General features: G+C 40.2%; 1 protein-coding gene across 2 annotated transcripts; it reads left to right on the forward strand.

Moving 5' to 3' along the window:
* Positions 1–360: 360 nt before the first annotated feature.
* On the forward strand, positions 361–11,463 carry kras (v-Ki-ras2 Kirsten rat sarcoma viral oncogene homolog). Of its 2 annotated transcripts, XM_056416660.1 has the most exons (6): positions 361–593; positions 3,186–3,303; positions 4,674–4,852; positions 5,255–5,414; positions 6,778–6,902; positions 9,038–9,127. In XM_056416660.1, the coding sequence occupies exons 2-5, from the start codon at positions 3,193–3,195 to the stop codon at positions 6,895–6,897; spliced, it is 570 nt and encodes a 189-aa protein (XP_056272635.1). In that variant the 5' UTR covers positions 361–593; positions 3,186–3,192; the 3' UTR covers positions 6,898–6,902; positions 9,038–9,127. The 2 variants fall into 2 exon arrangements, with proteins under 2 accessions (XP_056272635.1, XP_056272636.1); XM_056416661.1 differs by lacking the exon at positions 6,778–6,902 and having other exon boundaries at positions 366–593; positions 9,038–11,463.
* Positions 11,464–13,919: the final 2,456 nt, after the last annotated feature.

Genomic DNA, 13,919 nt, shown 5'->3' on the forward strand with positions numbered 1-13,919 from the left:
TACCGAGAGGAGACGTCCTGAGACCAACACTATATGACCTATATAGTTATGATATTGTGTGTGATCTGTAAAGCATACGTGTGAATCACTCTTTATGGCTTCCAATGAGATTGAATTTTAAAAACGTAGTAATGTTTACACGAAGCACACACGACTTGCACATTAACAACAGAGGCCACCAGGGTCTATATACATACTGTTTTAATTCAAACCTGTACAAAACACCAATAACATATTGAGAGAGAACACAAGTAAGAGTATTGTTCCCCACATTGCGACACAAAGTCGAGTGATATGACCCAAACCGGTCCAGCTATGCTTTCTGGGTAAAGTGCGCCCCGGTATCCGCCCATATTCGCTAAAGGAGGCCAACCTGAACAGCAAGGCCGGACGCTGGATCAAATGGAAAGTTCGATCGATTAATTTGCCCACTTTTTTCGCATGTTCACGCTCGCTTCTGATACGAGGTAGACTGACTTAAATGCGGGCGTTTGGGTGTGAAATAGGAAATGCAGAGATCGTGTGAAACGAGAGGATTATCAGCTTGACTTGTTTGGTCGCTACTTCGGACGCGGAACTCCACTCGCTAAAAGGTAAAACAAATGGATACAATTAATGCATGTGTGTCGCTGTGAGGTCCGTCGCGACATTGTATCCACGGATTTATTACGTGGGTCAGTTTGTCCGCCATGTAATCACTGAAGAATAGCATTATAGTGGGAGTATTCTTTTTTGCTGGTCGTGCAAACTACGCCCAATTGCTAACCCGACGTCTGGCCCTGCACTGCAGACCTTTGGGTTAGCCTGTCAATGGCGGCTTCAGAATCGCCACCCGTCCCCTTTGAATGAATGGTACCGAGTCGGCCCGGGCACACGGTGCTGCCAACGCTGCATACATTAGTTACTCTTTGTATATCACATGAGGTTAGCTCACAGAGGCTAACATCAGGTAGGTTATTGAGGCTGTGGGCGAGCTCCAATGCTAAGCTAACAGCCTGGTTATTTAAACACAGTGCTCGGAGGCTTTCTCGCACAGCCAAATCTGGCAACCCCTGCGGGCAGAGACCGGTGGATTTAAATCAAATTCCTTTCGACTTTTAAGCCTGCTGCGGGTGTTGGTGCCCGCTTGAACACAACGCAGAAGCTTTAATTGAAGGAAGGGCCTGGCTTTATCCTCTGTTCATTCACATTTAGGTGATGAACTGTTACAAAGTAGCCATCTATAAATTAAACGCTTCTTATTAGTGGCACGTTTCTCTAGTACCGTGTTGGTGATTGTCATGGAGGGATATTGTTTGACACGCGTACTCCACTATTGGGATTAACTTGTCACCGTTAATGTACGTTAAATAAAAGGGTATCTGAATAAATACTGTGCCATGCGCATGGTGTTTTCACAAGGCAAACAATGATAACAATTCGGGCGGTCATATTTTCAGGAAATAATTGTGTACATTAATATCCTACAGCATCATAACTATTCCACAGTTTGAAGCATCACACTTCAAATTACACTCTGCATATATCAACGTGTTTGAACTGTACACAACACAAATAAATAATAAATAAATAAATATACACTTTTATTAATCCCCAAGGGGAAATTTTTCTCTAATTTTAACATCCCCCTATTATATAGTGGGCTGGTGGGCTGCGCCTGAAAGCAAAAGCAACTGGGGTTCAGTGCCTCAAGGACACTTCGACTTGCAGCTGAGCGGGGGGGGGAGATCGAACCCACGACCTTGCGGTTGAAGGACGGCCCTCTTACCCCACTGAGCTAAAGCCGCCCCAAAGGGTGAGAAAGAAACAGTTAACTTATTGGGCCTTAAATAATCAGTGTCCTCCATAACATCCCAGTTAGTTGCTGCCAAGACTTTACTACACATAGACTAACACTACATTTAATTATTCAAAGGCACCTGCACTGCCGAATGCGTTAAAAAAAATACTACTATACGGTAGCATATTTTAACAGGCATGTGCCAGACAACTTTTAAGTGTTTCTGAAATGGTCTGTGACATTGTCAGTTGGCTTATCTGTATACGATAAGATGGTTTCCTAATGCACAGAACAGTCTTGCTGTAAATGTGTAAGTCACAGGCGGAGTTGGGCAGAATTTCTTGCGTACAGCAAAGCAAATTCGGTGTAGTAAAAGTATACCCATGTCAGCCAATTACCGATCAAACCACATTCTCTGTTTTGTTTGTCGAGAAAAGACCAATGATATTCAGTGGAACTCCTCCCTGACTGCAGGCTGTGCAGAGCTATGAGCAGTGTGTACTGTAACTTCTGAAAAGGCCAGCTGCCACTATTGATGGGTGCTGCTCCACGAAGCAGGCAGAGAGTAGAGAGCCTCTCAGTTGTCAGTCGAGAGCCTCTCAGTTGCCCGTCAATTTTGGACCCTTAATGTAACGTCATGGATTTCTGCCGGGGGTTAGTTTCTGTTGTGTGTCTGCCCCTCAGACAATATCACTGAACTGTATCTTGATCCAGACAATTGATTGGTTATACTGTCTATTCATAACTATCAATTCATTTTACTTCATTACCTGACAATCTGTGAAGCATATTCTTGTCGTACAAACGGTTCTAAGGAAATTGCTGCATTTGATTTGAATTTTTCAGGGCTTGTGGTGATTTCGATATGGCAACATTTCCTTAATTCACTCGCAGTTTATCACTGTTTATATTTTCTTAATTACAAATAATCTCTTGCATACTAACTTAAATATTATGTGTGTTGTAGTTGTTTATTCTGCACGCTTCTTGTTGAATTATTAGATGGCCATTTTCTAAATGAAAAGTAAATATACACAATGACATGAATTTCCAGTGAATCAGCAGTGTTATTACAATATTTCTTTTCCACGCAAGGTGGTATTGTCTCTTACTCTTTATAACTCTCTTGAAGTTGTTTTGATATATCAACGGTCTGCCAATTCGGAGGATGCCGTTTTCCCAGAGAACCACAACAGCAAATAGATTTAATTAACAAAATACGTTTAACCTTTATTTAACCCTATACAACAGAATATAACCTTATTGCAGAGAGTTTTACACATCTGAGTAATTAACTTTGAACCCTTTTCCTTAAGGCTTTGAGAGTGTCTTATATGAATTGATGCTGTGCCAGATGACTGTCTGTGGAAATAATGTGTTTTTTATTTATTTTGTGGTCCCACAGGTGAATCATGACAGAATATAAGCTGGTAGTGGTGGGAGCTGGTGGCGTTGGCAAGAGCGCACTTACTATTCAGCTCATCCAGAATCACTTTGTGGATGAATATGACCCCACTATTGAGGTAAACGGTGTGTGCATGCCCATGTATGTGTAATGTGTTTTCTCTCTAGTCTATTATGGTTTTGCTTATACTAGGGCTGTGAAACGATTAAAAATTTTAATCGGGTTAATCACATTTTAATCACATATTACCGATATTCTCGGTATATTTTGTGAGAACATAGAGATTATGAAAAAAGAAATATATTCATCCTAAACAGAATGTTTAACCCTCCTGTTACCTTTCGTCAAATTTTTGACCCCATTCAATGTTTAATGGATTGTTCTTTGGGGTCAATTTGACCCAGGCTTGTTTTTCACAACATAAGCAATATTAATTCTAATAATTTTCTGGTTTTTTTTTGCTGGGGTCAATCGACCCGAGGTTAAAGGCCTCTAGTCTTCTCTAGCAGCTGCCTGAGCAAACTGACTGTGGTGTTTTCTTCATGAACTGTGATGAATGAAAGGGGACGGGACCAGACACCGCTGCAAGAAAAAACCCACCCGGCCCACGGACACGACACAGACAGACAACAGACATTTTTTTTTTTTTTTTCCAATCACGCGCCGCGCTCGGCTGTGGCGGCGCGAGGCGATCGATAGAGGTGTAGACGCACCGCGAAGAGACAGAAGACATCTGCTGTGGAGATAGAACAACACACAGGTTGTTTTTTAATAAAAAGAACAAAAGAACAAATAGAGAACATGTCAGGGGGCGGCCAATCTTTTTAATGTCGCGCGATCTATCGACGCCGCGGATCGACTGGCAGGTCGCGATCGCGTCGATTGACCCCCCCTGATCTAAGAGGTAAAAAAAGGTAAAAGGTTTAACAAAGGTTGGGGAAGATCAATGACCGATGACAGACCCGTCTGATGAGCGACAGTTCAGAGACAGAACAGTTTGTATTGGTGGTGAGCTCAAGTGACTTTTTTTTTCCGACGAGCACACACAAGGGATTTGGAAGCTTTCTGCGTGCATGCGCATAATGCGTAAAAAACATTTATACCCGTTAACAACGAGAAGCACCATGTAGTAGGTTCTTCTGGTTAAGTCCTCAAAATACTTTAAAATAGTTTTTTAATAACTTTCTATACATGTGTGTTATGTATGAATCTACATTACATGTGATTTTTGTGATGTACATTTTTCTTCTAATCACCAAGCCATTATTCCAACTACGGTTAATAAAAAGTATGTTGAATCTTGGAAAGTCATGCACTGTATCCAGCTAGATGTTTAAACCCATTCCCCATAAGCTCAAGTATAACGAAAATGAATAATTATTTAATTCTGTCGTCTACAACACAGCTCTTATTTGTATTAAGCTGATATATGGACACGAGGCCCACTGAATCCCAGAATTCTAATCGCTGTCTGACCTCCTCTTCCAGGACTCTTACAGAAAGCAGGTAGTGATCGATGGAGAGACGTGTCTGCTGGACATCCTGGACACTGCAGGTCAGGAGGAGTACAGCGCCATGAGGGATCAGTACATGAGGACAGGGGAGGGCTTCCTCTGCGTCTTTGCCATCAACAACACCAAGTCCTTCGAAGACATTCACCACTATAGGTGAGCTGAGTGACTAAAGGTTTGCAGGCTTTAGACTCTGTGTGAAGGCAGAGTTTTAATCGCAGGTAAAAGGGAGCATATTTCAGGGCATCCTTGTGGCCGAGGGGTGTACGGTGCTGATTATGTAATCACAATGTCTCTGATTTGAGTCAGTCTGGCAACCTCTCTTGTATGTCATTTCCCTTCTCTGACCAAACTGCACAGAAAATGTTCTACATTATTAAGTGAAAAGATTTTAGCAGATTTCCTAATAGGTTGCAGCATTGACAAAAGCTAATAATTAATCTATGACTCTGATTATCAACTAATTCTTTACAGGCCATAAAAAATATATTTCCATTGAATTATTGTCTGTTTGAATTATAATCCAATGATACTTATATCGTATGTGTCAATGTCCAGAGAACAGATTAAGCGGGTGAAGGACTCTGAGGACGTCCCAATGGTGTTGGTGGGGAACAAGTGTGACCTCCCGTCCCGGACAGTGGACACCAAGCAGGCTCAGGACTTAGCACGCAGCTACGGCATTCCCTTTATCGAGACCTCAGCCAAAACCAGACAGGTGAGAGTCCAGATCAAGATGGTCACGCCCTCGAGACTCAAACAGTTTATCGTTTCAGTTTGTCACTAAACTGCTGGAGTATTCCAGTACGGCTTTGTAGAGTGTTGAATGCATGTGGTCTCGGGGTTTTTTTGCACAGCCTATTTTATACACTTTGCTATGAAATGAAATTGTATTCTTCCAGAGAGATTAAGATGAAAGTCATTTTGAGGCTCCTAGCAAAGTCTTTGGAGCACTTGGATCACAAGAAAAGTTAAAGTTTTGAGTCATGTGATTATGTTGATTTGTGTCAAAGGTCTTTTTGCATACTGTTGCTTGGAAATGTCTCAGGCAATGCATTGCTCATCCTTAAATCATCTTTGGTTAATTACATGTTTTTTATTTATGGGTGAAAATGTAATGGTTGCATGCTACTTTTATGAAATGTGTAAGTGTGCAGAGGAGCCTGCATTATAAATCAGTAAATGTGTGTAAAGCATGAAAGGGAAAAACTGTTGGTAACTTCTCAGGGGTTAATGATTCTGCTTACTGGTTACTGTCACTAGGTTTTCTTGGAAGTTTTGCCATGTCCCATCAAATGGTGTGTGCCGTGAGCATGGCCTTAGGACTGACTGGCACGGTGCTCTGTAAACTCATCCTTTCCTGATCTCTCTGGCCTGGGTTGAATCAGGGCTCCTTCTGGTGCAGGGGAAATGAATGACCCAATGATTAATTTCTTACAGAACTGTTCACCTGTTCCTACATAAGTATACCAATAATTCACTATCCACACTGTGCTGCTGCTGTTGGACTAGCAACATGCTTGCATTCAAAGCCACCGAGTGTTTGCAAAGTCTTAGTGATTTCCTCTTACTTCTCTGGGAAATTTCCCACTTGCAGTATAATGCTCAATCAAAATATGCTCCTAATGCATGCACTTCTCCTTTTTATATGAGGTGAGACAGTTAAAGTGATACTCCACCACAATCTTTAACTCTCGCTCACCCACTGAAGGATTAGAAGGTGTCTGTTCTAAAGTGTAGAGTTTGATTTTTAGTTTAATTTGATTCCTATGATGAATCATAAAATATATATATATACATTCTCAACTATTTTTAACAGCCACTCTTCTTTGAGAAGAAGGGAAGAGGAGACCTTTCTAATGCTAAAATGAATTGGTCACAGGAGGTGAGTGTTTGGTATTCACAAGATAAAGTTTGGGTAGAGTATCACTTTATAAGGCAGGCCAGACATTGCAGGGAGACCCACCTCCAAACATTGGTCTCCTTCACTCCTTTTGTATCTGTAAGCTGTAACACATGCACCATACAGTATGTCCTCCTGTATTCCTCAACATTGAGGGAAGTTGTGTCTCATGCTGCAGAGAGTGGAAGATGCCTTTTACACTCTGGTACGGGAGATCAGGCTGTACCGGCTCAATAAGCTCAGCAAGGAAGAAAAGACTCCGCGCTGTGTCAAGCTTAAAAAGTGTGTTGTGATGTGAAAGGGGTAAGTGTATGCAGCCGCGCGCCCATCAGCTATGTGTGTGTGTGTGTGTGTGTGTGTGTGTGTGTGGGGGGATTGTGGAGAAAGTAATGGGAGGACACATGCAATGAGAGCTGTTGCTTCATGGTTCTCAAAGCCAACCTGCTGGTTTCTACTGGGGCCGTGGTGGAGCTCTAACGAGGCTGAAACAGCTGATGATTTCTCCCCTTTTCAGTGTCTGATTATTATCTGAGTCCGGTTTCATACTGGGTTTGGTTTACTTGAGTCTGAACGCAAGTTCAACTGCACCCCCCCCCCCCCCCCCTTTCCTAACCTTGCTGGTCTGCCTTCACACTTTTTAAAAACTTGTTTGCCGATCCGGGGCTGCGTTGCGTAATTCTTTCCTCATCAAGGTGCAAGCCGTTGCCTTAGTTTCCATAAGGAAATGATGACCGTAAGCATTTAGATGTGTGCACGAAAATAAATGGATACTGATGTGCAAAAAGGCAGTTTTTACATGAGCATGATTAAAGTATTACAACGGTCTGAAAATGTAACGATAAACAAAACGATACTGCTACTACCCTACTGGTGGAACAACTGTAACATGGCATCACTTTAGGTTTGTTATCCCCTGCTCATACACCATTGAGGTATTTTATGTCCTCTTTTGTTGGAAAAAGATACCACTGAAACGTATAGGTATATTTCCTGTGAGAAAATAATGACTTTCTAAGTGCACACAAGCTAAACTACAGTTGGTGTATGTGAGCACCCTCTTGAGGCTGCCTTGGGCTGCACCTATGTTCAGAAAAGGCACATTTCCTGGCAACTTGCTCCCAGATTTGGACCTGACTATCTGCTTGAAAGTCTCCTCAGCTGCTGAAATCAACATGAAGAAAGGGGTGTGGTCTGAGGAGCCAATGGGTGTTATTGAAGGAGATTATGCGAATCTGGGACCGAATCAGGTGCTGATATTTCCGAAGAGGAGGTGGTTTAAAATCTGGCAGATATGTTGTGAACAGAAGTTGTGTGTTTGGGGGTGAGGTTTTTGTGTGTGGCCACATGTTTTTCCTTTCCTGCTGTCTCTTTCACAACCTGCAGTGACCTCAAGCTCTTTACTGTGCAGCTCCTTGCCGAGTCATCACTTTAATTTGACTAAACCAACCGTTCTCGTATTCACGCACTTGCCTCTGCGTGGCATCGACGGACACTAGCTGTATTTACATGGAGCCTTTTTATCCACTAATGATTCGAATGAGAACTCGTCAAGAATTTAAAAGTCTCATTTTAAAACCAGACTCGGCTTGACCTAAATCAAAGTTGATCACCTGCTGCTAATATTTGTTATGAGTTTTTTACCATTTTTCTCAGTGCATCTTCTCATGGGGAACAATTTATAACTGTTTATTTGCATCAAAGAGATAACGGCTTGCCGTCTGTTCAATAACTCTTCATAGAATATTTTGCTTCAGGACAGACCCACAGTCGTAAACCAGTATGGGTGCCAACCGGTCGATGCAGGTTCATCTTTTTTAAGATGGCTTGTGTTGGGACTGCACATAGATTATTGCAAATACAAACAGGATAACTTTAGTGGCCATTTAGGCATGCTTGATTACATCAATTGGCTCATGTAACTGCAGCTACTGTCAGTGTTGTTGTCAATGGGAACACTGACATCCACTCTGAAATACAATAATTATGTTTGATCTGTACTTTATTCAGCTTTGACTCGCACATTCTGAAATGCACCTGCACTCTGATTTGTCATGCTGATGTACACTTTGACATTATCCAAGATACTTTTTTAAACTTTAAGATTAACTTCTGTTTTTAAATTGGAAAAGAATGTTTGGAAATGTTTGAAAAAAATACGTAAGTTTATTTGGCAGTGGAACAAGTCAAGGCTACACATCAGTGTGATGTAAATGTGAGTGTTGGTTGGTGTTTAAGCTGTCCCAATGTTTTAATAAGAGTTAAATTACTATTTACTTTAGCAGCTTTTAAAATATCACCTGAATCAATGAACACCATCAATTTTTTAAATGGTTTCTGACTGTATAATTTCTGTTAATTTCATATATTTTATATGTTGACAATCGTTGGTATTCTGTATGAAAATAATAACACATTATTTTTATTGTTTCTTTTTCCAGGGAGTTGATGATGCCTTTTACACATTAGTGAGAGAAATCCGGAAGCATAAGGAGAAGATGAGCAAGGAGGGCAAAAAGAAGAAAAAGAAGTCCAAGACAAAGTGTATACTTATGTGAATAACCTCCCCCTTTTCAAGACAGACTAAAAAAAGAACTATGTTGAACAGTTAAAGTAATACATTTTGTACATTACACTAAATTATTAGCCTCTTTCTCATTACCCACCAAACTGAATACTAAACCTGACCCGTTTCTGCCTTTCTATTATTTGCTACTTGGACACCAATACGCTTTATTTTCAGTTTAGTGCCAGTTGCCCACATTTGTTGGCCCAACAGTTTGATTTTATTGGATGATTTGGATCATTTTGATATACCTATAGAGCTGTAAGATAATTGTGTCACAACTAATGTTTGACAAAATATTCATGACAACGTTATTTGTCTTCTCCCCCTTGCTTAAAAGGCTATGACCTGTACAAGTTCTCTCATGCCCTTTTAATTATGGGGTGCCAAAGAATTAATTTTCATACTGATTCTCTGAGACAAAACAGATATGAGGAAAAGACCAACATTCAGCCAGATGAGATCCAAATGTCCCAGCCACTGTGTAATTGCCTCCTCTAGGTAGGACTTAGTTATGTCACTGATATAAGTATGCATGCAAACTCTTACTCCTCCTAATGTTTTAACACCCTAATTAGCTATTAATTATTTTTGCAATTTGTCAATGCTTTGTACTGCGTGGGGAGTGATTTATTGCCTTCATGAGATGTTGTTTTAACTTTTCTTTTTGTTGTTGCATGCAATGTGTCCTAGCCGACATGGGTATTGCAAACATCCTCTGTTTGGTGCATTTAACAGCCAGCAATGAGGAACTCTGACCCAATTGGATATCACACAGTCTTGTTGTTCAGGCTTATATAAAGTAATTATCTCTTTCTTTTGAGAGTAAGAAATCAGCCATTTTAGCGTGATTAATGACAAATTCAGAGTCACAGATTTGTACCTGTTTTTGGATGATAAAACGAGACTAAACAGGCAGGTTTTGTGTCGACCAGTCATTTGATGTGATCGCTACGATGGAGCAACTTGTTAGACCTCACTGGCCAAATATTGCCTGCATTTCTTTACTCTGCGGCGCAACTGCAGGAGTGTTTGATTTATTCTGACAAATTGCCATTTGTTAAGAAAACGGTTCACGAGTTCATCTGTCAACATCCTCGCTATCGAGGTGTCATATTTCAACAGTATGCGGACCGTTTATGAACTCTTTATTCAATGTTTAGAAGGTCTTCATTTTGAGGATTCCTGATTCGCCAGGCGCTGGCCATAGGTGTCCTGCCTTGCACATTTCCCTAAACTGTGGACTCATTTGTCTGAATGGCTTGAAAGCAGAATGCATCTTTTCAGCAGCTTTCAGGAACATTTCTCTTGGTGTGGTGTCACGGAGGTTGTTTAAAATCTCGTCCAAACGGATTTTCAGATTCTTACTTTTTGACGAGCTTTTGAAAGAGTTTTTGGATTCATTTTTTTAAGGTGTTGAAATTGTTTGGTGGGCTGCCTTTCAACAGAAATGATTGTCCAGCAAAGTAATTTGTCATTCTCTCTCACAAAGCTTGTGTGTTGTGGTGGTGTAACTGGAACTAATGTTTGCAAATGAGGCAATAATTGCCATAAAATTGGTTTAGAGAAAATGGTCTGAATTTATATTTAAAGTCCTAGTTTCTTTCCCAGGTCAACCTGTATTTCCATCGTATTTACAAGCTGTTCCCCTGGGAATTTTCATTTGCCTTTTTATGTTTGTATTCGGTGATACATTTAGACCGCAGAAAGAGACCAACCAACATTTACTTTGTCATGTGTGCTCAAGGAATCGACACAATGCTGTTCCATGAGAGCAAAGTTATTGACACAGAAAATCCAGACATTATACATTTTGCTTTTGGGATTAATGACTTTTGATCCAGGTTATTATTACCTCTTTTCCATTAAGTAGATAATAACTGTTGATGCAATTTTAATTATGGAACCCTCTTGTTAACAATACGGTTTCAAAGTAGTTAACTGAAATGTTTGAAATGTTCCTCTTTTTATTGCGTGCCAATAGCTGATTTCTGAAATGTATCATTTACACCTGGATCATATTTTAACAACCTTTGTATAGTTGTGATACTGAAAGGTGCATATTTTGTAAATTGTGCTTAATTTTGTTGGTGTGTCTTAATGAATGTTGCTTTAATGGAGGTTCACTCCGCTCTGAGTATGTGACTGGGTCCAGGTCTAGGGAAATGAATGAATGACCACTTTACAACACACCTGTTGTGGGCAGTGTAGAGTGGTGATCTGATCTCATATGAGTCTATTTTTTGCCATGAATCTCACCACTCCTATTTAATGTGTAATAAAGAACAAATTAAAGAGGAACTTAACTTTGTCTTTCTTTCTAAAGTGGTCTTTTTGAGACTAAGGAGCAGTTTTGTAAGAGTGTAAATGAACACGTTGAAGGAGTTATGTTTGATTATTTGTCATAAAATGATAATTATGTTGACCAGCAGGTGGCACTGTTCACTTATTTTCACAGGTTGCAGTCTCAAAAAGGGCTATTCTTCCAGCTATTATAGGTTTTAAAGGAAATGAGTTGTACTTTCTAAATTTGAAAAAAGCTACGTTAATGTTCTGTATGCTAGTGGTAAGAGGAGTTCTTTAAAGTGGCTTTATTTGTGATTTATTGTAATTGAATAACAAAAATAAAAACTCATTTAGGTAATACATTTTTCGAATTCCTTTCATTTATGTTGGTAAGAGCTTAAATTCCATGAAAATAATGAGCCCAATTTACAAACTTTCTATAAATATTCCATAATTGGGCTGCAGGTTTTAAAGGTGACTCATTAAACTTAAGGAGAATGGCCGTTGTCATGATGCAGCTGAACAAGTTGGGCACAAACCTGATTATTTTTGTACTTGGGGTACATAAAATATGGAAAACAGCAGCGATGTGGGCATGTGGTTGTTTGTTGCAACACCAATACATACATACAAACAAATGTTGCAGAGGTACTTGCATGTGCATACCTGTGAGTAGAGACAGTGTGGAATAAATAGCATATACAGAAAAACAAACACACAAAATATTTCCATTTCCATTAACAAGCATTATTCTGACAAGACACAATTGCACACTTGCTATTGTTCCAAAACAGTGCCATTAATGAGCTACATACAACTCTGCCCTACACATACTTTTCACAATAATAACCTTCAAAATAAATCTCCCTGTGTCAGTGACATTGGATCAGGTAAATTGATGACTAAGTAACCTGTGAATGGTTGTCTTTCTTCATGTGCCAGCCCTGACCTGTCCAGGCAAGGGAACACCTGTCTTCACCCAATGTCAGCTGGGATTGGCTCCAGCTCAAGATTCGATTACTTGGGTTTGTTTGTGATGTGTGGCGTTCTTTCAGTTGCAGACAACCAGGATTTTAGCAGATTATGTAAAATGTGAAACATGCTCTGACGTAGACGAGAACATTTGAAGAGTTTGTCCCTTTGGAATTACATTTGTCAGGACATGATGTTTTTGTAACTGAGCACTAGCCTAACACTAGCTCTGCTCATGAGGCAATTCAAGTATCATTTTGTTTTCTGCTGTTTATTTGTATTCCTAATGTTTTCCTTTAATTCTGTTTAGGATATGACTGACATGGCTTAGATATCTTTCGCAAAACATATTCAGCAGAAAGAATACAGAAAACAGCTCCGGCTACTTTTTAATTCTGCCAGCATAAATCCATAACCATGAATGAGAAGTCAAGAGTGTTTTGCAAAGTAGCATCAGAATACTAATATTAGGCTATATACTTTCATATAAATGTGCAATTTCTTCTTCTATTTTCTGCATGTTATCAAACTGTCTGTACATTCTCTCGGTCATTTGTTTTTGTCCAATTTCTGTATTTTCCATTCAACGTCCTTTCCTTTCATAGTTTCACATAGAAAATCATACCAATACAGACAGAACAGCACAGCACCAGTGCCAAGATATGTGTGGAGGCGTTTGGCATATTATATCCATGCTTTGTGTTTTGGAGGTCAAAACAACTCTGCATTGGCAGTTTCATATAAAGTCCCTCCCAACGAGCCCTGTAATGCAACAGTGACAGGAGTTGTCTTCTGCCTTCAACAGGCCGGGTTGTGTGGGAGAAGATGTGCTTGTTTAGTCATATTCTGTGAAAGGAAACGTCATGTAGCATCAACAAAGAGATATTCTTCCTTGCAGATTTCCAAGAAATTAATGCCAGCTCGATCATCACCAGAGACAGTATACATGCTTCACAGGGACAGGCCTGCGTATGTGTCATATGCAGCCAACGCTGAGATAATTGGCTGCAAAACAATGCGTTGTGTCGAAGCAACCTGTATAGCTGTTTCCTGTTTTAGTTCACTGGCCAAAGGTGTTTATTGCTTTCGTAGTTATGATCATCATTAATAAGTCAATTATATGCTGTTGCCCGATTTAAAGTGTGTTTCTTCCTTCATAATTATTCCACACTGGAGAAGCAGCAGTTAAGTTGTTTCCAAACTGTTGCTCTGAACAATAAACTATGTGAACATACTGTGACAAGCTCTATTACTCTTTCTTCTTAAACAATGGAGCTACAGTGCCTGTGCCACCGAACAGCCGAGAGTGAAAAAGAAAGGAGATCTAATGAATTATGCAGAGAGAGCTTTCTCTCAGCTTGACAGTCTGAAACCAGCCTCGAGAAGATTGTAGGAGAAGTACGAGTCAGTGCAGCCATTACAAATCCCCTCCCTTCCCCCCCAGGGACGACCGAGGCCAAGGCCTGTCAGTCAAGCTCCCCATCCCTAAACTGTAATCT

Source organism: Pseudoliparis swirei, chromosome 6, assembly GCF_029220125.1.
Source record: "Pseudoliparis swirei isolate HS2019 ecotype Mariana Trench chromosome 6, NWPU_hadal_v1, whole genome shotgun sequence".
NCBI classification, from domain to species: Eukaryota; Metazoa; Chordata; class Actinopteri; order Perciformes; family Liparidae; genus Pseudoliparis; species Pseudoliparis swirei.

Excerpts from the sequence above, each read along its gene's own strand:
- kras (XM_056416660.1), top strand. The coding sequence starts at position 3,193 with ATGACAGAATATAAGCTGGTAGTGGTGGGAGCTGGTGGCGTTGGCAAG. Across the intron at positions 3,304-4,673 it reads AATATGACCCCACTATTGAG|GACTCTTACAGAAAGCAGGT; the intron begins GTAAACGGTGTG and ends CTCCTCTTCCAG. Across the intron at positions 4,853-5,254 it reads GAAGACATTCACCACTATAG|AGAACAGATTAAGCGGGTGA; the intron begins GTGAGCTGAGTG and ends GTCAATGTCCAG.